Source organism: Thermobia domestica, chromosome 1 (genome assembly GCF_964235325.1).
Source record: "Thermobia domestica chromosome 1, izTheDome1.hap1.1, whole genome shotgun sequence".
In the NCBI taxonomy this organism is placed as follows: Eukaryota; Metazoa; Arthropoda; class Insecta; order Zygentoma; family Lepismatidae; genus Thermobia; species Thermobia domestica.
The window spans coordinates 83,815,076-83,841,125 of NC_137454.1; the positions used below are offsets into that span (position 1 = coordinate 83,815,076).

Sequence of the window (26,050 nt, forward strand, 5' to 3'; positions counted from 1 at the left end):
TATTCAAATGTTTAGAACTTTGCACCTTAGGACTTATGAGCGTCACCCCTGTGGTGAAGACTATTTCACGAAGAAATACCCCGATGAGATTGCTCCAATTTCTTACATCAATAAATTCACATTGCAACCCAGTCACAATTGAAGACATGTTTCACTTCATGACTATGACACTACAAAACAGATAGCTGTTCCTTAAAGAACATGTTTGGACTCAAGTCAATTATACACATGAAAATGCAAGGCACTTACTTATTACAAACGTTTATTTGGGAACTGTCTCATTTGGAGTCGACACAAAATAAATATTGATAATGGCTGAGATAATATATTGGACATTTGTCTATTTAAATATACAATTAATTAGTTATAAATGTTTACAGCTTCAAGAATTAAAAAGAAAGAAAGAAAGAAAATGAGACATTCGTCAGAAGTAGAAATGGCATAAGAACATTTTTCTGGCACGTTCTGAACAGTAATTATGCGTTCATTGTTATACGTTTCGTATGGCGTACACATGTATATAGTTCCGGATTGACTTAGGAACCGCAATTGGAATCCCATTAAAACTTCCATATTGTAAACACAGACGTATTTTTCATAATAATATTCCGAAACAATGTTTAGTTACTATTTACTCTTCAGACAGAGTGTTACCAATATTTCTATTTCTACAATTTTCCCCGTACTGTCACAATATTACCGCAACTACGTGGTGTTGATCGACATAAATATACACAGTCGTTGCCCAGCTGACAGAGTAACATTTCATAACATTTTTATCATTGCAACCAATAGCTAATTAGGTATTCTATCCAGTTCAACTCGAACAGTAACTCCAAATCTCAATATTTCAGTGTCAGAATCGGTAATGACAATAACCCATTCAAGATAAGGTTACGCACCCTGCCTACGACTTAGGAAGCAGATATTTTTCCATGTAAAGTTCTTAATTATCAGCGTGGAGATTGGATCTAGTTTAAACTAACAGTTTAAAGATAATTAAAATCACCAACTAATAAAATTTTACCAGAATGAGCAATAACATTTTTTCCCTACAGAATCCATTCAAAGAAGTAGTAATCATCACCGTGTTCTTCATCACTATATCTATCATTTATCATGTTTGATCAAAATACGATGAACATCGATGAACTTGTGATCTAGCTAGTTTTGTTTTACATTATTAGTATCTCCACATGATTCAAAATTATGTAAGAACTTCTTAAAAAGACTCTCTTTTGTCAATAGTATAAACACTTTTGGAAACGAAGGATGCTCAACGAAATGGAAGAAATTTAATGAACTTTTCCTACCTGCTTGTAGAAGACTTTTGAAAAAAGATAGGGTGATTGGACACATTATGAGACACGGAATGTTCAGTCTATTAGCTGTGGAGAGAATGGCAGAGGGGTGGGTGAGTGGGACCTAGAGCAAGGCCGCAATTGAAGTGTAACAACCGAATTATACAAGATATGAGAAGAAAAGTCAAATGGACATGAAAGAGTGGAACACTGTGTCATACCACTCTAAAATGACCGGAGAAGAAGAAAGAAGTCAGCACGAAATATAACCATTATAAGATTCATATGCAAGTTAATGTATCTCTTTGGAAAATGCTGGAAACGAATTATGCAGGAGGTCCAGCGGGAATAGGTCGTACTTGTCACATCCATTGTCCAATTCTCAAGTCTGATTAAAAAGAGAAAAAAGCCTTCCAATAGAAACGTCTCTGTCAGCAAATTGCAGACAAAAAAAGTTACGGGTGCTACATTCTACTCCATGATATCCCTCTTTTGAATGTGTACATATTATTGACTTGGTATTCAACATATCTTAAATCAGATAAACCAAGTCTTAAATTAGATTAGTATTTCATTATCTGCAGAAATACAGTGGTGTCTCATGCTATAGGCAAGCATTAAAGGAAAAATAAAACACAATTAAATCATAATATACCCTCATCGGGATAGTAACTCCATGAATTCTAATCAGAAACCTATATCCTTTTCTCCCATGCATAATGTCAATAATGTAATCTTTGATCCAAATACTCACCGGCCTTCATTATTGTTAAAATTAAAGAACAATGTGTAACATGGCTATTTATACCATTTCAGTGCTCGACGTCATCACCATAACGTAGTGAAACTGCCACCAACAGCGATATTCTGGTCAACGCCACCATCCAGCGTTTGTAGTTGGTTCAACCAATCAAGACGGCAACATCGTATCTGCAGAAAAGATCCAGAAATTCCAGATATTATATTGAAAGCCACCAAATTAGTTGTCAGCAATTGTGAAGAGCAGTTCAGGTACGATCGGTGGAATTGCTCCGTTAAATTCAATGGAAGAAATTTATTTAAAAAAGGTAAGTCTATAGTCACTGAAGTATTTTATGTGTACAGAATGGGTCAAAAATGTTTTAAATATGTATTGTAGTATTACTACCCTAACGTGGACGTTCTACACTAGAATCGTAATGCATATTTAATATGACAATCCTTATTCCAATCATACACAAACACGTTTCAATCATTCACGTTGACCAGTGTACAGATATTGGTGCATTGAGTTTCGAAGATCGTTGCTTGAAATGTGCTTCCTTATAATATTAGCTTTGTACAACTCTTCCAACGTGTAACTCCACGATATGAAATCAGTGACATGAATCAATATAACGTAGTGACTACTTCACAGGACCCTGTTCTCCAACACATTTTCCTCAAAAATCAAATCAGTTTGGTTAGCCTATATGTACACGCTTCTAACCTACGCTGTATTTTAATTTCTTTTAAAGATAGTAGTGATTGATGCAAAGCATCTTTAATGTTTTCAAAACTCATGGACATTGTTAATTTTTCCAAAAATTGTTCATTTTGATCTTATAAAAGAAGTATTTCCAGTAAATATTGACTTCAAGGAAAAGTAAATATGCAAAAAATAATTAGAAATTGACTGTAATTCATTTTGTCATTTATGTATTTTGTCTTTTTACTTATGCATGTAGATCAATTTGCAAGGTCATAGGCATTGTATTTTTAGAACTTCCATGAGATTGTGTGGTTAATGTAGGTGTGGAAAACCTAGGCTTATCAGACGTTAAGCTATAGAAGCACGTCTCATAAGCCTCGTTGCTGAAACAGACGATAAGACCTCAATCAACCATGCATTGTATTTTCAAATACTTTTTGGCAAAAAGATTGAAAATTTGTTTTTGAATGATTAAATATTGACTCTAATAAATATTATAGTAAATAAAGGATACTTTATATTAAAGTAACTGTTCTTAGAGAAAAAAAACCTTACAGAGTAAGACACCCTTCAATGTATAGGCTGTACTTTTTTTTAAATTACAAGGTGCAATAATGAACGTATGCAAAATTACATCCCCTTAATGAAAATTTACCATACTAAACTGTTATTACATACAATAATATTTTTAAGTGTTTGATAATTGTGATGTCGAAAATTGACTACAGACACGAAAGAAGAAACATCTTGTAGATAAAAGATTTTAAAAGAAATTCGCGATGAATATATCAAATAATACCAATTGCTTCTGTAATAAATGCAAGACCCATTAAATAAGAGGCCAGATTATTTAAATTCTGAGGGAATCGTGAATTGCAGCGTACTGCAGCTAGCAGTGACATCTAGTGGCATCTTCTAGTATATGTATAGTATTTGGTGCGTCAAGCTAGCTTAATAAGCCTTAGAAATACCCTAATTTGACCAAGCACATGAGTGCGGCACTGTAGGGTATGTTTGTATCAGCAGACAGTGGACAAAAGAGTTTTACTTGAAAATCCTAAGGGGTTTCCGAGATACTGCGCGTAGAAAGATACTTGTGATACAGAAGAACAAGATCTGGATGCTGCAGCATGACAACGTGCCTATTCACTCTTCCCTCTTAATTTGTCATTTTCTCGCTTAAAAAAAAAAAAAAAAAAAAAAAAAAACTGTTGTTTCACTCCCACAATTACTCATCAGGTCTTGGTCTCACCAGGCCACAGTAGATGTTAATCTTTTTTCTAAATGAAGGAAACCCTGAAAGCTCACTATTTTCAGTCAGTTGCAGTTTGCAGAGATACACGAAAATACGATGAGGTAACAATGAACGATTCCAGTACATGCGTTTTAGGCAGCGTTCCAGTCATGAAAGAGACGTTAATGGTGATGTGTCGCTAGAAAGTGTCCTACTTTGGAAGAAACAGGACTGGTTAAACATATCACTTACTAATATAGCATTTGTATTAAATAATATCAGTACGGTCTTCTATTGCATGGGTCTTGCACTTGGGGAGAGCATGAAAATACTGGAGACAGTTAAAAGGAGAGAAAAAAAAAACTGTTAGTAAGTTATTGGAAAGATAACACGACAGTAAGAATTAATAGAAGTAAGGTAAGGAATATTTTGATTTCAATTGAAAGACGATATTCTTCTTTCTAATGTGCATCCTTTTTTTAGTAATTCACACGAATACGATGTTTCTAGGTAACTCTTTCCTGGTGCTCATTTTCCGCTTTCCATCAAAACAAGGAAGCTAAGCAGATAGTGGACAGGTAAAACACAATTAGCGAGAAATTGGATATAACATATTTTTTAAAGATCTGCATCTTATATATAGATACTTTGAGAAGAGATTGTTTTTTCTATAAGTCTACATACAGTCGGGTGATGGATTCTTGATAAGTGAGGTGGACTTCAGAATAATATTTTGTATAAAATAAATTTACTGCGTATTTCATTACTAATTAGTTTGTAAACTGAAATGATATAGGGGTTCTACTAATATTCACTTCTTATGGTGAGAGATTCTAGTTAAATGAGAATCTATGGTAATCACAGCTTGTGTGACATAATTCTAGATGCTGTTAACAATCTAATATCTAATAAACCCTTCTCTGAACATATTTAAATCATTACTTTCTGTGTTACATTCAAATATTATTATTAAATATCATTTCAAAATTAATTTCAGCTTACAGAGAGACTGCTTTCTTATACGCCATATCTGCAGCAGGTCTTGTGCATGCAGTGTCCCGTGCGTGCGCCGAAGGTCGCTCGACCCAATGCACTTGTGCAGTCAAAGTTTGGAAATGGGGTGGATGTGGTGACAACGTTCAATATGGCCGGAAGTTCACCCGTAACTTCTTGCAACTGCGAAAGGGCCAAGATCTTCATTCAGGCATCAACAGACACAATAGTGAAGTAGGCATTGAGGTCAGTACACTTACAATAAGTAGCTGGTGTATAACATATATTGTTTACATAGAATACATATAATCAGGTTCAGTGGCGTACACAGAATTTTCTCAATGGGGTACGAGCTACCAAGTTCATATCAATTCAAGTAATGATTTTTAAAAAAAGATTGAGGTCTCATGTTTATGTCCTTTAGGTTAAAGAAAGCGGATTATTAATGAGAGTGAATGACTGTGAAATTAATATTTGTATTCTCCCACCAGGAATCGAATTTTAACATGGGTGAACAAAGCCACATGCGCTATCCACTAGACCGCCGGGAAGGACTATATCATTTCAGCTGTTTGTATACATATCTTAATATTCTAAATGTTTACTTTTGCAAAATATCTGGCTCAAGAAGGGGAGTAAAACACAAACCCCCTTTATGAACGCCATTGATCAAATAACGCCGTCAAGCTGCTTTCAGTTGATTTGCTACTTTTCAACATTATTAACCGAAACTCTTTTCCAGCCTTATCAAGTACGTAAAACAAACTATATTCATTAGCAAATGCAACTGTATAAAGAACAGTTCAAAGATTTGCTTTATTATACCAAGTACCGTTGGTGTGAGTGGAATAATTATAGAGGAAGTAATACTCCAAATAAAAGATCAAAATAGTAGATTGTGAACCGCATTGGCTCAGTGGTAGAGTGTTCGCATCTGGTGCTGGGTTGGCCAGTTCGATCCCAGCTCATGCCAAGTGGACTTTGTGGTGAACAAACACAGTGTGCGTGGGTTTTCTCAAGGTTCCCATTCTGTTTCCCTTAGCCTTGGTGCATAACTGTGAGACGTTAAAAAAAAATTCGAGTTAACGTGGTGGAAGATGTATTATCTGTCAGGAAAGTAAATGTACACCTGTTTTTCGAGTCTGGCATTCCTGCTCTCCATCCGTGGAGAGTATGAGAATTAAATCAATCAAATGTTTACTGAGGGGCAAAAAGAAAAGTTTAATCTGAATAAGACATTGCAGAGGAACACAAACGGTGAATACGAATAGTGCATAGTTAAAATAAATAACGACACCGAAAGAGAAAGCCACAAACAGCTGTTAAACTTAGAGAAAAGAGTAAAAATTGTTGAAGTGGGAACATAAAACACAAATACAAAAAATACGCCGAAAACTAAATGTTCACCATGCTACGATCTTGGTGTAGTGGTTAAGGTGCTGGCTTACAAATGCAAAGGTCGCCAGTTCGAATCTTCGGTGAGGACATTTTTAAATTTTTTTTGTTTATAATACATACAGCTCATGAGAGATGGTAAAAGAGGTCTATTTAGTCTTTCGTAGCAATTATTATTGGTAAGGTTTAGTACTGATAATAATTTTTGTCTTTGCGTATTGCTTTTATTCTTTTCTTCATTTCAAAAGAGAAAAATATCCGAACAAATGCCACCAAAATTCCTCATATTTTGAATGTAAACGCCATTTGCAATTAGTAAAGAATAAAAATTGAACGTTCCGATGTAGCTGCAAAAAGTAAAAAGAAAAACATGGAAGTAGACCATACTCATGGTTATTAAAAATACAATTTCTACATGCCTTACACCTCCCGACCACGTTTCTACGTTAGCAAGTAAGAGGTTTGTGTTTAGGTTAGGCTGGTCAATACGTTTTGCAAAGGGGCCCGGTTTAGCTCTGACGCACCATAGGTGCGAGAAGGGAGCAAAACACTTTTTCTCTCTCCCTCTGTTTGTCTGTTTATCTATCTATCTGTATATATATAACGCTATTTGTGAATGCCATAACCACCCTAATTTTCAGCGGATTGAGATGAAACTTGGCACAAACATTAATTGTTGAAATATCTTCAGTTCGTTAACCAGAATAATCAGACGAAAATGTTCAAAATGGCGGCCCTTTAAACTCTTAAAAACTTCCAAAGGAACCAAATTTCGCCCATAAATGGGTATTCAGAAAGTTTGAATAACTTTTCCTCTTTTACTGAAATATTTGTGTGCAGAGACTTATTGAAATATTGGACCCGATTAATCGCATAAAGAATGTTCACGCCCTTTTCCCAACGGTCAGCTTTTTTTTTTTTTTTTTTTTTTGCAGGAGGGGGTTATTTTCGTATCGGAACAAGATGATTGCTAGTGATGATATGAAATTACACATTGAAAGTGAAGTAACTTGTGAAACGTGTTATTTGAAAGAATAATATAATAAATGTGCTTTCCTCTATAACAGAGAACTGTAAATCATGTAATTCGAGTTCGGGAGCCTGAATGGCGAGGAGTGTTATTCGATTTGCTTTTTAGTAACACATTGCATTGCAAATAAAGGAAGGCAACATTAGTGGTAAGTAAAACAATAATAATAATAATAATAATAATAATAATAATAATAATAATAATAATAATAATAATAATAATAATAATAAAAATAATAGGCGTTGTTTGTGGCAAGGCAATATCTTCCTCAGTTCTTCTTCAAACGTAATAATTGTAACGCCATATCTTCCTTAGAAACAAAATATTAGCAATTTATATCGAGAGAACGGGAAACTGTTGAGTGATGGGAGCAACGTTGGACAGTATGCACTCATAGTACTCAGAAAAATAAGCGATTTCAATGAAAAATAAACGAAGAGTCATTGCCGTGGGTAGTCATGGAGCCAAGCAGAGCCCTCTTTAGGCAAAATGTCGATAAATTATATCGAGAGAACAGGAGGAGATAGTGAGATGGGACCAACGTTGGACACCGTGGACCCATAAGGCGCATCGAAAAAATTAGGGGGGGGGTGGCGGGCACCAGCAAGCCTTACTTATTTCCACATAATAATATAAAATTATATTGTCGAAATACACACACGAGTTAGCTAGTAATATTTCATATTATTATTATTATTATTATTAATATTATTATTATTATTATTATTATTATTATTATTATTATTATTATTATTATTATTATTATTATTATTATTATTATTATTATTATCGACAGCGTCTTTTCATTACGTGTGCATGTTTGACATAAAGCCAAAGAGAAGATCCATCATTCGTAGAAAGAATAAGAATAGCCAGTTACTTTAATTGTGAACGACGGCGAAAAATACGAAGTGTGAGACAACCTTAGCGAAAAGAAATAATACTTTCTCTCAAATGGATAAAAAATCAAGCCGAGATAGATTCGAACTCGCATGGACGGCGCGAACAGCCAGTTCATTGTCCACTTTTTTTTTAACTGACTCACCGAACGTGTTTCAGTAACTTACTTATTGCTAATTTTACTTGCTTCACTCGTTTAACTTGCTTTTTCTAATAACTTATAACGACAGGGACACGAACACAGAAATATCGAGGACAGTTAAAAAGCATAGATGCTCTCCCACCGGAAATCGAACCCGGGACACCATGCACCAAAGGCGCACGTGCTAGCCACTAGACCAGCGGCAGGGCACTGCTCACTCTATGTGTCGTTAGGGATTACGACCACTGTATTGCAAGCTATCACTTCTGTGGGTTGTTTGCTATGATCACATGTTTCTTCTTTGCTGGAAGAGTTAATGTTAAAACTACATTCTATGTAATACATGAGTTATTTAGACCTACATCATCTTCATATAATGTAATGAAAGTGTCATGCTGGGAATAAGAAAAAGAAAATTCCTTGGACAAAACGGAAACTATTGGCATCAGAAATATTTATCTACGAGGCATGCGCAGCAGTATATTTCAGAATAGTTACTGTTTAGTTCAGTAAACGAAGAAAGGGATATAAAAAAGCAAATATGTCGAGTCAACGATATCGACCAGAGTTGACAGAGGCGGAAGCAGATGTGTAGTAATGCAACAACTTCGTTAAATTGATAATTGGTTCTTTATTCTGTAGTAGATCGTATCACAACTTTACGGGAGAGCAGAGAGAGATTTACTAACGCTGTCATATAGTAAGCTTTAGTAACACGATCATACAGACACAAATGGATGTAACTGTGAGTACTACAACTTGGATTTAACGAAAGCTGTTTAGATATTCAGTGGTTTGCATGGTTGTATAAGACACAAAAAGTTAAGACACAATACAATTCTTCATACCTCAGCTTCCAGTAACTAGATACATGCAATTTCTGGATAGATACTGAAACTGCTGTCGGATTTTAATACATGACGTATTGCATGATACAAAATGCTTTGCATTACTTGTTTGTTTGTAGACAGCTACTAGCTTAGTATTCTGAAAGGTTGTGTATAAACTAGGGATAGTCAATTCCGGAATTATTACTTTTCGGACTCCCGAAAGTAAAACCGGACAAATTCCGGAATTCGGAAAATTCCGATTTTGGAATAATTCCGGAATTCGGAAAAATCCGGAATTTAGAAATTTCTGATTTCTTTAACATTCCTAAATTCGGAAAAATCCGATTTTTTTCGAAATCCGGAGTTTTTCTCAATTCCGGAATTTTCTAAATTCCGGATTCTTTCCAAGTTCCGAAATTATTCTGAATTCCATTTTTCGGAAGCGTAACTTTCACTTTCCGGATTTCGGAAAATTATGGAATTCAGTTAAACTCCATAATTCAGTTACTGTATCTAGTTACTGGAAGCTGAGGTATGAAGAATTGTATTGTGTCTTAACTTTTTGTGTCTTATACAACCATACAAACCACTGAAAATCTAAACGGTTTTCGTTAAATCCAAGTTGTAGTACTCACAGTTACATCCATTTGTGTCTGTATGATCGTGTTACTAAAGCTTACTATATGACAGCGTTAGTAAGTCTTTCTCTGCTCTCCCGTAAAGTTGTGATACGATCTACTACAGAATAAAGAACCAATTATCAATTTAACGAAGTTGTTATATTACTACACATCTGTTTTCGCCTCTGTCAACTCTGGTCGATCTCGTTGACTCGACATATTTGCTTTTTTATACCCCTTTCTTCGTTTACTGAACTAAACAGTAACTATTCTGAAATATACTACTGCGCATGCCTCGTAGATAAATATTTCTGATGCCAATAGTTTCCGTTTTGTCCAAGGAATTTTCTTTCTCTTATTCCCAGCATGACACTTTTATTACATTATATGAAGATAATGTAGGTCTAAATACCTCATGTATTACATAGAATGTAGTTTTAACTCTTCCAGCAAAGAAACATGTGATCATAGTATACAACCCACAGAAGTGATAGCTTGCAATACAGTGGTCGTAATCCCTAACGACACAGAGTGAGAGCAGTGCCCTGCCCTCTGGTCTAGTGGCTAGCACGTGCGCCTTTGGTGCATGGTGTCCCGGGTTCGATTCCCGGTGGGAGAGCATCTATGCTTTTTAACTGTCCTCGATATTTCTGTGTCCGTGTCCTGTCGTTATACGTTATTAGAAAAAGCAAGTTAAACGAATGAAGCAAGTAAAATTAGCAATAAGTAAATTACTGAAACACGTTCGGTGAGTCAGTTTTAAAAAAAAAGTGGACAATGAACTGGCTGTTCGCACCGTCCATTCGAGTTCGAATCTATCTCGGCTTGATTTTTTATCCAATTGAGAGAAAGTATTGTTTCTTTTCGCTAAGGTCACTCTTTTCGTATTTTTCGCCGTCGTTCATAATTAAAGTAACTGGCTATTCTTATTCTTTCTACGAATGATGGATCTTCTTTTTGGCTTCATGTCAAACATGCACACGTAATGAAAAGACGCTGTCGATAATAATAATAATAATAATAATAATAATAATAATAATAATAATATGAAATATTACTAGCTAACTATCTCGGCTTGATTTTTTATCCAATTGAGAGAAAGCATTCGTGTGTGTATTTCGACAATATAATTTTATATTATTATGTGGAAATAAGTAAGGCTTGCTGGTGCCCGCCCCCCCCTAATTTTTTCGATGCTCCTTATGGGTCCATGGTGTCCAACGTTGGTCCCATCTCACTATCAGCTCTGTTCTCTCGATATAAGTTATCGACATTTTGCCTAAAGAGGGCTCTGCTTGGCTCCATGACTACCCACGGCAATGACTCTTCGTTTATTTTTCATTGAAATCGCTTATTTTTCTGAGTACTATGAGTGCATACTGTCCAACGTTGCTCCCATCACTCAACAGTTTCCCGTTCTCTCGATATAAATTGCTAATATTTTGTTTGTAAGGGAGATATGGCGTTACAATTATTACGTTTGAAGAAGAATAAGTTACTTCACTTTCAATGTGTAATTTCATATCATCACTAGCAATCATCTTGTTCCGATACGAAAATAACCCCCTCCTGCAAAAAAAAAAAAAAAAAAAAAAGCTGACCGTTGCGAAAAGGGCGTGAACATTCTTTATGCGATTAATCGGGTCCAATATTTCAAGAAGTCTCTGCACACAAATATTTCAGTAAAAGAGGAAAAATTATTCAAACTTTCTGAATACCCATTTATGGGCGAAATTTGGTTCCTTTGGAAGTTTTTAAGAGTTTAAAGGGCCGCCATTTTGAACATTTTCGTCTGATTATTCTGGTTAACGAACTGAAGATATTTCAACAATTAATGTTTGTGCCAAGTTTCATCTCAATCCGCTGAAAATTAGGGTGGTTATGGCATTCACAAATAGCGTTATATATATACACAGATAGATAGATAAACAGACACACAGAGGGAGAGAGAAAAAGTGTTTTGCTCCCTTCTCGCACCTATGGTGCGTCAGAGCTAAACCGGGCCCCTTTGCAAAACGTATTGACCAGCCTAACCTAAACACAAACCTCTTACTTGCTAACGTAGAAACGTGGTCGGGAGATGTAAGGCATGTAGAAATTGTATTTTAATAACCATGAGTATGGTCTACTTCCATGTTTTTCTTTTTACTTTTTGCAGCTACATCGGAACGTTCAATTTTTATTCTTTACTAATTGCAAATGGCGTTTACATTCAAAATATGAGGAATTTTGGTGGCATTGGTTCGGATATTTTTCTCTTTTGAAATGAAGAAAAGAATAAAAGCAATACGCAACAGACAAAAAGTATTATCAGCACTAAACCTTACCAATAATAATTGCTACGAAAGACTAAATACGACCTCTTTTACCATCTCTCATGAGCTGTATGTATTATAAACAAAAAATTTTTTAAAATGTCCTCACCGAAGATTCGAACTGGCGACCTTTGCATTTGTAAGCCAGCACCTTAACCACTACACTAAGATCATGGCATCGTGAATATTTAGTTTTCGGCGTATTTTTTGTGTTTGTGTTTTATGTTCCCACTTCAACAATTTTTACTCTTTTTTCTAAGTTTAACAGCTGTTTGTGGCTTTCTCTTTCGGTGTCGTTATTTATTTTAACTATGCACTATTCGTATTCACAGCTTGTGTCCCTCTGCAATGTCTTATTCAGATTAAACTTTTCTTTTTGCCCCTCAGTAAACATTTGATTGATTTAATTCTCATACTCTCCACGGATGGAGAGCAGGAATGCCAGACTCGAAAAACAGGTGTACATTTACTTTCCTGACAGATAATACTGTAGGGAATCATATTACTTAGGAGGTAAAATAACAAAGCGATAATAGATACAAATGAGATATTAATTCCAGAATAGTTGGGATGAAGAAGCTATTTCAAGAAAAAACAACAGCTTTATACTGAAAATACCGATGCAAAACCTATGAAAGCGGCTGATGAGAACATACGAAACCTGTCGAAAAAATATCCAACCTTCTGAGAAAACTACGTGGCGTAGAGTGGCCAAATTTTGCATCATGGAGGAGGTGTTCATGATGCCTTTAGCCTGCAGAAGGCATTACTTTAATTTGCATCTTCTATTGTGGAGGGGTGGTTATGTTGGATGTTCTTATCTAGTCTCGACGCGGCTAAAATGATAAAAACATGGGTGTAGGGATAGGACGAGAACGAAGTCATAAATAACATGCATGCATACATCCGACCTCCTTAAGTCCTAAGCCCGCGAAGGCCCAAAGAAGATTGAAAGGTGTGTAGCAAAATCAAACCAATGTTGATTGTGTTCTTTGATTGCCGAGGCAATGTGCTTCAGAAGTACGTACAGTAAGAACGTAAAGATATATATAAGGAATTTCTCTTTAGACATTTCCAGTACCATTTGTTACCGATGGATTCGAAAAAAAATGTGTTTACATATGGAACTTACAATGGGTGGGTGAAGGATAGGGACGTCATTTAGGGGGGCAAGGAGGGCAATTGCCCCCCTAAGTTTGAGATTTTATCAATAGAACAATAGTAAATCAGTGAAAAACGGGTAATTTTACTTATATAAAGGGGTCTTTCCCCTCCCAAGCAAAATCTGAAATGACGCTCATGGTCAAGGAGAACGTACTTCTGCCAGTATTTCCGGTATAATTTGTTTCCGGTAAATTCCGAGGTATGAACTACATATTAAACTTATATTAGTTACGTTCCGCGTTCATTTATAACTATTTTAAAGAAAGAGAGATTTTCAATTTTTGTTTAAATTTTCGAAAGAATGAACCTAAACGATCAAGTGAATCAAAGATTACGAAGGTAAAGACATGTATTTACATGAAAGTATAATGAAACATACACCGACAGATGCTTTCTTTATCTGGAAGACGTATTGTTTGGAACTGAAGCTATGTTTTTTTTTTTCAATCTTTGCACTTAGGTTAACGAAATTACTTGGCTCAAGCACTGCAAGAGGGAATCGAACTTGCAAATTCAGAGGTGGTTACCTTAGGTGAGAAAACTGGAGAAGAAAGGAAATAGGGGAAAAAAGAGGCAGATGAAAGAAAGTTAAGTAAGCTTGTTGGTAAAAGATTCACACAGTTAAAGATAAAAGAAAAGAATTTGTGTGTTAATACTTTTTTTTTTCCCTTCTCATCATGGATCTTTTCTCACATTGCCAACATACCAATCACATTCTTAAAAGAAAGAAGGCATCAGTATTATCGGAAGTAGGGGCTGTTGAGAACTAAAGTAAGTAAGTGCATAAGGTTAAAGGACACATTTGATGATCTGAAAGTACCATATTGAATAAAAGGAAGATGCTGACATCTTAAAGAAGAACAAGAAAAAAAGAAAGGGATCTTGTGAGAGATTGTCCACATAGATAATGTCTTCGGATACGATTTGTTAGTGATAAACTCCGACAGGCGCACAATGGAGAACAGGCTGTTCATGGCAATTCGTATCGTGGCTTCTTGCGTTCTCCAGCGTCATCAACAACTGACGTCCATTTACGTTCTGCCAACAAGGAATTCCTCTTCCGAAAAGAATGAAATTTCCCACGATTCACAAGCCACTCTCTCAGGTTAAACTATTATGTCCCCTTTATAACGTTTAGAATCAGCGTTTCCATACAAGGACGATGTTTAACCAAATAAATTAAGCTTGGTAAAGACGTGTTTTTTTAAAAAAATCTCTTCAATAAATAAATAAATAAATAAATATGATTTATTTTCTCTAATACAGTCATATACAAAATCGTTAGGGGTATATGTATCACTGCTGGAAGAAAACAAAGAATACAATCTACAAGTAAATTACAGTGGCGGATCTAGCACTGGACCAGGGGCCTAGGTCTCCTTAGTTTTTTGACTGACATGAATAATTTAAGGTATTTTTTAATATATTTTAGAAAGTTTATAATAAACCCATGATATAGCTATCATAGTTTGGATTCTGGGTGCCCCCCCATTTTTACCTTCTAGATCCGCCACTGAGTACATAGTGTTTATTTTTAACACAATGTGTAGATAAATCATTCGTTCCAGCAGAATAAAACCCTTTAATTATTACTGACAACAAATTATATAGTTTTTGGCTCAACAAAAATAAGTTTTTCTTGATTTCCTCAAAAAGTGGCCATGAAAATCTACCCACAAAGCATGTTGTTTTGTTGACTTCGATGCCATCTATCGACTTATTTATAACTTTATCGATTGATTTATGAAATTTCGAGACGAGACCAAGACTCGATGTATCAAGACTTGCTCGAGATCAAGATGTGAACTTGTGATTCGAGATAAAATCTAGTCTAGTCTAGTCTCGAAAGTATAGATCTCGTCTCGAATATTACTAAAAACAATTACTGAAGTTTTCTCTACTTGAAAATTCGTTGTGGATATGTAAGGTAGTAAAATGGTATTCTTGGGATGGTTGCAATCATAGGTGCATGTATGAGGGAAAAAAGGGAGGTTCAAATGCCAGTTCTGATTACCTGATATATTGCAAGAGTTCTAAAGGTCACACAATTTTGAGTTGGAATTCAATATATTTTACTGTTCTCCCAGCCAATCTAACTATGTACTCAAAGTATGTTGCCAACATATTCCGAAAGTTAATTTTGTGAAGCACACTCACATAGAGTTTTAATTCCCAACTACATAGTTCAGGAATTCTCCAGGAAAAGGCTTTTTTGTTGTTGTTGTTGTTCTTTTACTGCAATCGTTTATGTAGAAAAAGGCTCCGACTTTCGTACAAACTAAGGTAAAATCTTCAAAATATAATAGAATAGAAGCAGGTATTCCGAAAGAAGATTAGCCAAGTTCGTGGAAAGAGGAAGAGCTTAAGATTAAACCAAACAATTGATTAGAACTATCTAGATACTATCACATTATATTTAGTAAAAATGCATGTTAATATTTCTTTAAAAATACTAACAAAATAAAATCTAAAGTGTTCAATAAATATAAAAAAAAATGATTATATTTTAAAAAGTTAAATTACTATTACTTAATTGTTAAACTAGCTGAATATACCCATTCTTCGCCTGGGGGCTATATTTGGAAGTCAACGCCTGTGGGAGTATTACCATTCATTTCAGTGACCGCGAAAACTATGGATTTGACATTAATATCGGTCATTTTGGATTACATTTACATGTCTCGGTATCCTCCCGGTGACCTCTGGCCCGCAGCCGAATAGGGTGAATTTGGAAGTTAATGCAATCGAAGTTTCACCATTGAGCTCAGCGACTGCGAAAATGAATTCGACTCTAATATCGGTCATTTTCTACTACTTTTACATGTCCCGGTAAACTTCCCCTGAGATCCCTCTGGTTCGAATTTTGACAAAAGCGCTTCGCCTTGGTTTGGGTCCTGGACCAAGGTATTCGTGACCAAAATTTGGTAACTGTCGGTCAACCTGTCTGGTCCCCAGGCCAGTCCCGGTAAACGCCCCCTCTGAGACCCTCTGATTCGAAATTTAAAAAAAACGCTTCGTCTTGATCTGGGGCCTGGACCAAGGTACCCGTGACCAAATTTTGGTAACCCTCGGTCCCCTCGTGTGGTCCCCAGGCCGCACAAAGACAGACAGGCAGACAAACAAACTCACAAACAAACTCGTCATTTTATTTATATTAGATAGATAGAGTTTTCTACATTTGTGAAGTTAGAAAAAGTAGGTCATAATGTTTTCTGTGGAATATATTTAATGCTCATTTTTAATTAATTAGTTACAATTCAGCATAGATATGCAATGAAGAATTTACTTTATGATTTTAATAGTTTTAGTTCAAAACAGATACACGATGAAAAACATTACTTTTATTAAATTAGAAGTTGAAGTGTTAAAAACTAAATTTTTCAACCACTGTTAGCTTGTTACTTCAACACTGAAGTCATCTTCTTCCTCGAGTATCATAAATATCTATAATTTCGAGACGAGACCCAAACTTAACGTCCTCGAAACGAGACCGAGATCAAGACGTAAATTTGTGATTCGAGACAAGATCTAGCCTAGTCTAGAAAGTCTAGATCTCGTTCCGAATATTGATAAGAAAATACTGAAATTTCCTTTACTGAAAATTCATTGCGTTGTTAACTTATATGTAGGATAGTAGAACGGTGTTCTTGGATGGTGCAATCATAGGTGTATATATGAGGAAAAAAGGGAAGGTTCAAATGTCAGTTCTGATCACCTTGTATATCGCGAAAGTTTTAAAGATCACACAATTTTGAGTTGGGATTCAATATATTTCCAACCATTTTACCTATGTTCTCAAAGTATGTTGCCAGCATATTCCGAAAGTTAATTCTGCGAAGCAAACTCACATAGGATTTCAATTTCCAATATGATATTTTCTTACATAGTTCAGATATTCTCCAGGATAAAGGACATTTAAAAAATTCTTGTTCTTTTAGTATAAGAAACGACACCGTTCGTATAAGAAAAGTCATCGACTTTTGTACAAACTGAAGTAAAAATCTTTAGATTGCAATAGAACAGAAGCAGGTATTCCGAAATAAGATAGACCAAGACCATGGAAAGGGGAAGAGTTTTAGATTAAACCAGACAATTAGTTAGAATTATCTTGATGTCATCACTTTACATTAAAAATACGTAACAAACTGTGTATTAACATTGCTTTAGAAACACTAATAAAGTACAAGCTAAAGCGCTAAAAGAATATAAAAAAATAATGTATATATGTTTAAGAGGTTAAATTGGTGTTACTTTATTTTTAAATAGACTTTTCTACATTTATGAAGTTAGAAAAAATATATTTATGATATTTCTATCAATGTATTTCATGCACATTTTTAATTCAGTGGTTACGGTTCAATACAACTTCATGAATTCAGTAGTTTTAGTTTAGAACAGATACACGATGAAGAACTTACTTTATGAGTTCAGTAGTTGTAATTTAGAACAGATACACGATGAAGAACATTACTTTAATTAAATTAGAAGGTAAAGTGTTAAAACAACTCAATCTTTCTACCATTGTAAGCTTGTTATTTCAACACTAAAAGCATTTCCTTCCTAGAGTATCATAAATATCTAGTAACAGTTAGTGAAAATTCATATTAGTTGTTACTGTTTGCAATTAGCAAAGCTTTACCAGGTATATTTGACATTTATACCAACTAACGAAAAGGTCTGTAGTCTTTCAGGAAAATAGTTTTGTGAGCGTATTCATTTCTATCAACGCATTTACATGAGTAGAAGTCTGCCTTCTATTGTTCCTATATATACTAGGAACACAATGTTTAGTGGGAGTTTATGTGGTTCGGGTCTCACGTTTCGTGATTCCCTTTATGCTCACGTCGTGTACAGCTAGGATGCTCAAAAAGAAATTTAAATTTTAAATCAACCAAACAAAACTTTGAAATGTCTACTTAATTACGATACCAGTAATCTTAGCACTATAGTAAAAACCTAAAAGTCATTTTAAAATCAATAAAGACTTGAGGTTAGTTATTTGCTGTATTGAGTCACTTCAGAATTAGAAGACATGTCTTTTTAAATTAATTGAAATATAGTGTAACTTTTGATATAGACATGATTACTCAACTTGAAAAATTTCTATTTCGCGTATATAGCAATGCTAAGTGATCATTGTCGAATGAAATGCGTAATTAACGTGTAAATGTTTAATCTCATTAGACATTGTATTCTAAACTTGATTTCCTTTTTTGTATTCTGCATAATATATATTTTCTCCATGATTAATTTAAAAGTAGCAAAGTTTTGCTCTAGTGCAAGTACGAAAGCATAAGACATTGTGTAGAACTACTCATATTTTAAGTGGAAGAAAAAATAAAAAAAAATACTATAGTGACTGCAAGGAGTCATGAAGCTTCACTTAGATTTAACAATTTCACTACCCAATAGAATGGAAGGGTGTGTCCCGGTCGTCAACCCCCATCCAAGAAATTTTGCCAGTGTCGTTTCGGGCGTTGTACGGAGAACATCTCCTGAGGGTACAATGTGGTCGGATTGCCACTAAGTCTCATTTTGTTGTTATCGTTGTGGTCGTTATTTTATATTTTTGTTATTATTATTTACCATTTAATTCGAATAATTGTTAGTGTTCTTGTTACAGTTCCTTAAATGCTTTTTTGTCTCTCGTTTGCCATGTCTTTTAAGTTTGGCAACATTGTTACTGTACTCCTGCTGTTTCACTTTTTCTCAAGTGTGCGTTTGGAAGGCAGCTGCACGAATTGTACCGAATTCTTTCGATGCATCACACGTGAGTCAAAACAATGCTATAATTGATATAGAGCCCAGGCTTCACGAATCGTCGCGGTTACTACAGAACCTTAAAAACTGGTATAAGAAATGGAATACCATATTTAAAGTGAGTTTCGAATTAGCCAAGATATCAGCGTTTGAACCTCTTTTGGAGATCCAACCAGAGACCACCCACAGTAAAATTGAGTGCTGTAGCAATAATACTATGAAGAGTTAAACTGACCATCCATAAATGTGCAGGAATTCTGAGTTAAAAGTTGTCAATTAAACTCAGAAGACTAAAATGGTAATAAAGCATTTTACTTTTTGAAATAAAGCATAAGTAGTAACTAGCAGAATATCCGTTCTTCGCACGGGGAGCATACGTTCCATTTTGGTCATCAAGGGGTGAATTTGGATTTAAACGACATCGGAAGTGGCACTGTTCATCTCAGCGACCCCGAAAACTACCTAGGTATAGATTCGACACCAATATCGGTCATTTTTGATCATTTTTGAATATCTCCCTCCTCACCTTCCCCCTAAGTTGCACCGTCGAACTGAAATGATAAAAACCATTCCAAGCCCGAACCTCATCTATGTTGTAAATTTGATCGAGATTGGTCCCGTGGTTGAAGAGTTATTAAGTTTTATTAATTTTTTATATATATCCCCCTCCTACGTTGTATCGTCAAAGTGAAAAATGATAAAAATCCATGCCAGGTCTGAACCTCATCTATGTTGAAAATTTCATCGAGATCGGTGGTTCAAGAGGTACAAAGTCACAAACATAGTTATTTTCATTTGTTTATAGACCCTATATATGTAGAAGATAGATGGATCAATAGACCTATTATTATAGTAGTAATATTTATTAAGATAATGGACATGATTTTTCTGTTACTAAACAGAGTAGTCAAAGAAGAATGTGGTGGATAATAAATGAAAATTCATAAAATATGCATTACAAATTCGATTAAATACAATTTTGATGTTATCTGCGTTATCTGCAATATGATATTGAATAACACTGATTTAACAAGCAGGTGATATTGGTGGTGATTGATTACAGCTTACTGTTCCCTTTCATTACAGAGACTATATGAAATGCAATTTATTATTTAAATAAAGTACGATCCGAATAATTATTCGAGTTTTATCCAAAGCTTAATAAACTGGGCATAAATCTGATAAACGACACTCACTGGACATTGAACTCGTAAACACATGCACAGAAGGCAGAAACATAAGTCACTTAGCTATGAAGGAGAACGCGGCCTTCGATAATTCTGCAGTTAAGAGTGAAATGGAAAAGTAAAGAGCAAATTATAGTCTGTAGGGACTTTTAATTTCACATATTTGATTTCGAAACGAGACCAGGCTGAATGCAATTTCGTCTCGATTCCATCCTTAGTTACAGTTCACTACTAACTGCTGCGTTCTTCACATTCGTACGTGTGCTTGCAGTGGCATACGCAGAAGTTCGTCAAAGGGGGTTCAGGCTCACAAGTTCATATAATTTCAGGTGTTATATACTTTTTTTTTTTGAATATGGTAAAAATTTATTTTTGCATAACACTTTCTCAAGGAGAGGGTTTAAAATCTGATGCGTACGTCGCTGCACACTTGTAATAAGAGAATACAATAATATTTGATATTTTAATTTTTAGCAGCAATACAAACAAAAACCTTGAAGTATTCTCTACACAACACTACTTCCGAAATCGTAAAAACAGCTAAAATTCAATGATATGTAATACCAACTTCATTCTATATTCCTCCTTTTTGAGAACCGTGTTTAGGTTTTCTTTATTAGCATCCACTTTCTTCAAAGTTGATGATGCCCATAACTGTCGCCACTTACACCAAGACAGCATGCGATGATTGAGTCAAGCGTTTGCTAAGTGAAGAAATTCATAACTACCTACGACTTCCGGTTGTCGAATGATTGTAACCACTTGTCAACAATACAAGAAGATACGAACGATGCAGGTACGCTTTTCCATTCTAGGAAGTAGAAGCTTTCTATCACATGCCCAATGTTAGTAACGTTGCAGCTTCCGTGCAACTGTGGATGTATACCGCTCTCCAGTTTACATTTTTACATAGTAATTTTGAAAGATGTATCAATATTGAAATGAAATGATTTTTTTTTTTTTGTTTTACGTTCTACGATTATGCCCCTATAGGCTAAGCAAGACGTTCGATGAATTAAAGCGAATGGTTACGAAAGAATTGTTGAAATGGTGATGTAAGAGGAAAAGGTGGAACATTCTTTCTGAATATGTTATTTTTCACAACCCCTTCCCCCAACCTCCCATGACGATGGGGGCTTAAGTTGGACTTGGACGGCGCATGGGAGTGTTACTACTCATATCAGCAATCACGAAAACTTTGAATTTGAAGTTAGTATAAGTCATTTTTATTATTTTTACATGTCACTGTAAGGGTGTATTGTCTTACTCCCATAGTAATTTTTCCAGGCTTTAAGTCATATATGTATCTCAACTTGTTTTTGGAATGAGATCGCATACCGAGTTTCATCTTACTAACCTGAAAAATTCGTGAGATATTCTAGTTTTAAGTAAATTTTAAACCACCTTTTCCCCTTTGTATAACTTCCTCGCTCCTTAGGATACAAACCAAGAAGTTGTATATGGTGTACAGTCTCATCGATAAAATCATTTTGAATCAGACACAACTTAATGGTGCGGATTTTTATACCGGACAAACACATATACACACACAAACAAACATTCATTTTCTTGACTTAAAACCAATGTTATGCATTTGTCAAAAGTCCTACAGAACGGTTCTGTCTGTTCGTCCGTCTGTCGACAGGTATCAGAGGAAAAACGTTAAGATGTACCAAGAAACCAAAACGGTAAGATGTACCATTTTTTTTCAATCGTTTCAGCGACCCAAGAATAGGTTTCATCTCCTTCGTTAATCCTCTATTCAAACCGGAAATGGTTCAAATTAATCATTTCCAGTTTCAACATTTATTGCCGTAGAAAAAAAAATGGTCATGAATAGCAACAAGCTGTTTTCTGTAATTGATTCAGGTTCTCAAGGGAACATACCATTGCAACCCACAATACTTTAAAGAAAGAGGAAGTGGCTGAAATTTCCTAGTACTTCCGGTTTCAATACTAATTTCAGTAGAGCAAAAACAGTAAGAGATATCGAGAAGCGTTTTTTCTATATACAATAGATGCAGCTTCCAAAGAATATGTCTATCATAGAGTAATTATATATTATAAGAGATTTCAACGGCTCTTCCCGGTATGGAGACCGTGGCGCCATCACTCAAGGAAATTGGATACCACGAACTACTTAGTAACTAAAACAAGAACGAATCAAATCATTCAAAGCGCGTGAGTCTGATAGAATTAGCCAATGATACACTTGCCTACTGCCAGTAGCAGACGATGCAGTTAGTTACAATCCTAGCCGCTAGTGTCGCAGAATCACTTTCGTTGCATTGTGGGAAAGATTTGAATTTCCATTAGGAATATAGTTAGTGGTTCATAAGGATAATCAGTGATGCCTATCTCCTTCCTTAAACTTCTTTTCAAATCGGAAAAGGTTCAAATTAACGATTTTCGGTTTCAGCTTTTATCCTCACAGAGCAAAAACAGTAAGGAATAGTGAGTAATGATTTTTTTAAGTACAGATTCAGCGTCCAAGAAACATTCTATCTTTGATCTTATTACCCTATTGGAACCAGTAGTTATAGGTGAATTACTTCAAGTTTGAGTATTGAATTCACATAGTTTGAAAGTCTATCGTTATTTCGTACTGTAACAAAACTCATTTATTATATATAAGATTTATGTCTTTTATATAAAACTCTATTATATACCTTATTTAATACATACGTGCATAAATTACCACAAAATCATCTGTGTACTCTCAAACATAAAATACCAGTCTTAGTAGGATCACAAACATAACTCCAACCATCATAATATAAATTTTGATTCTCCCAATATAAACAGAAACAAAACACATTTCATACAGGGCCGAACTTAGGGAGGGTGCAAAAGTACTGGGTAAAATACCAGTCAGTGTTGGGTAAGTTACTTGTAAAAATGTAACGCGTTACAAGTTACTTTACTTTCTCTTAAAATGTAACGCGTTAGTAACGCGTTACTTTCCCCCAAAAAGTAACTGTTACTTTACTTCGAAAGTAACGCGTTACTAACGCGTTACTTTTAGGTCCGAAACTTTAAAAATGTGAAAAAATATGGCTTCAATTTTCCGTACTACTATTACTATCGCTATTATTATTATTATTATTATTATTATTATTATTATTATTATTATTATTATTATTATTATTATTATTATTATTATTATTATTATTAATATTATTATTAATTATAACAACATTGTATATAAAAAGAAAGATAGGAGGTTTGTATTTGAATACTAAAAAACTAGTTGATTGCCAACCTCGGTAGCCGTGAAGTCTAGGAGTCAAGGACATTGTTCACGAGCTTCTGAATTTGGGTTGAGGGTTTTGAGTATTCGGGCTCGAGCCAAACACTGTTAAAAGTTATAGGGCACTGGCCAAATATCTTCAAAACTGTTCGGCTTGGGCTTAGAATTGTCAACGACTCGAGCAGCTCGAGCCATCTTCTCAGTTGAGCCGAGCCGAGCTGAGCTTGTTATAAAAAATCTCTTGTGATCTCGCTGTCGAGACGAGACGAGATGCAAGCAGTGTCCCCTCTCGTGAGCAACACTAAAAGTATTCCATATTACTGTTTAGCTTACATTTCTCATGGCTTTCGTTTTCCAGTGTAATCAGGCCATGATTTCAAGACGACTTAAAACGAACGAGCTATTTATCAAACTCGACTGGACTCGAAACTCGACGCGAAAAACTGAATCGGCTCGGAACTCGACTCGAGGATATTACCCTTGACTTGACTCGAAATTCGACTTGAATTCGAGTCGAGTCGAGTCGAGTTTTAGCTTGACTCGTGCTCATCCCTTAGCGTTAGAAAAAAATGGTTGCTTATTATTATTCTGCTAAACTAATTATACGAGTATAATAATAACAATATTATGTAAAATTAAAAATAAATAATATAGAGAAACATTACACTACTCTATAATCAACGGGACTCTAGGATAAGCAAACTGATCTGAAAGAACTCCAATATTACATACCATCAGCAAACTATTTTCTAGTAATAAAGTAGGCCTGCTCATCAGAACACAGTTTATTCATATTAACCCCTTACTATAAATCGTTAATTATGGCACCCTAGTTGTTGATAAATATTTTCCGCCGGGGCACTTCAGACACTTTACTTTTAAATTCTGTCCACCATCATCCTCAGCTCTTAAGAAAAAAGTATTCTTAAGAGCTGAGTAAAATGTTCGAACGCTAAAATATTTTCGTTCTCCATCTTTATAAAAACAACACCAATCAAAGTAAAATAGACTACCGGTATCATTGCTCTCCTAGTTCACTCACTGAATGTTTTGATTTGAAGCTGTCAAAATCTACGACAAAATCTTCCAGGTGCCTGCAATCAGTACACGTGATTTCCCTAAGGCTGTCCTCATCTTCAAAAAACAGCAAGTGGCACTAGGAACTTATCTGTTTCTCTGTGTGTCTGTGACTGTTGGTCACTGACATACGTAGTTCATGCTCGATTGTTTCACTCTGAGAAATTCACTTACAGGAAAGAAACATTTGTTTCCGAAAAAAATATACATATATTATAGTTACTCATCCGAAATGTAACGGGAAAAAAGTAACGCAAACTAGGTACGTTACTTAAAAATTTGTAACGCGTTACCGTTACAGTTACTTTGGAAAAAATGTAACGCGTTACTAGGAAACGTTACTTAAAAAGTAACGCGTTACAGGTAACGCGTTACTTGCGTTACGTTACTTCCCAACACTGATACCAGTCTTAGTAGGATCACAAACATAAGTCCAACCATCATAATATAAATTTTGATTCTCCCAATATAAACAGAAACAAAACACATTTCATACACGGCCGAACTTAGGGAGGGTACAAAAGTGCACGTACACCCCCCTTCGTTGTATCGTTTCAAATTCTGCTATAAGAGATTCATACACTACCGAAAACGAGAAGCTAGCAGTGGAAATATCAACACTTTCCGAAAATGTCTGCTGTCATGTTTCCGTTTGGGCTTAAAACAAAACAAGCTTTTGCAAAATCAATAGTTTAAGTCAATTTTCTGAAGGTTGAAGGAAAAGGATTCACCCAGAGCAGACATTTAGCATTTCCAGGGCAATTTCTCATTTACACCACAGATGCCTAAAGGTATTTAAAATATTCAAATTTAATTCAACTGTACTGGTAGTTATTCGTGCACCTCCGTCAGAAAATCCGGCCCTGATTTCATATATATACATCACCTCCAAAATAAGCACTTCTCATCTAAACCTTCGAAAGTCCATAACAGTTCTCTTTACACTCTCAACACTGTATTCTGTTCAGGACAATACTCCACATGATATGTTTGCCAGCCCTCTCAGCTGAGATAGTGGCTAGTACGCGCACCTTTGGTATACAGGTTCCCAGGTTTGATTTCCGATGGGAGGACCTTGAAATATGAGTGCTTCACGGTGGTTCGGATTTCATCTTAAATTGTAAGTCGACGTCTCATTATAACCTCGGTGCTGAAAAGGAACGCTGTACTCTAACGAAATATTTATCCAATGACAACCAAAATAAGTTTTGTTCTTCCTAAAAGATTCTTTTTAATTGCTATTCTTGATTTCTTTTACGTCCACACGTTGGATGTTGTCATTCTTATTCTTGCTTCTTATATATCACTTTCACATACAAGATATTCACTAATAACACCTAACTAGATATATAAAACTAATCACATTTCTACTTTCCTCTCTCTCTCTCTCTCTCTAACATGT

At 35.2% G+C, this 26,050-nt stretch overlaps 2 protein-coding genes across 2 annotated transcripts in view; one reads left to right on the forward strand and one right to left on the reverse strand.

Moving 5' to 3' along the window:
• LOC145686707 (uncharacterized) overlaps positions 1 to 26,050 on the reverse strand; it is a 106,529-nt gene that overhangs the window by 51,303 nt on the left and 29,176 nt on the right. The window lies entirely within an intron of this gene.
• The window catches only part of Wnt4 (Wnt oncogene analog 4), a 66,065-nt gene that overhangs the window by 19,877 nt on the left and 20,138 nt on the right, over positions 1 to 26,050 (forward strand). The window contains exons 2-3 of the mRNA XM_081760303.1: positions 2,118 to 2,368; positions 4,983 to 5,224. Of these exons, the coding sequence (XP_081616429.1) occupies positions 2,118 to 2,368; positions 4,983 to 5,224 (493 nt within the window). The remainder of the gene's footprint in view (positions 1 to 2,117; positions 2,369 to 4,982; positions 5,225 to 26,050) is intronic.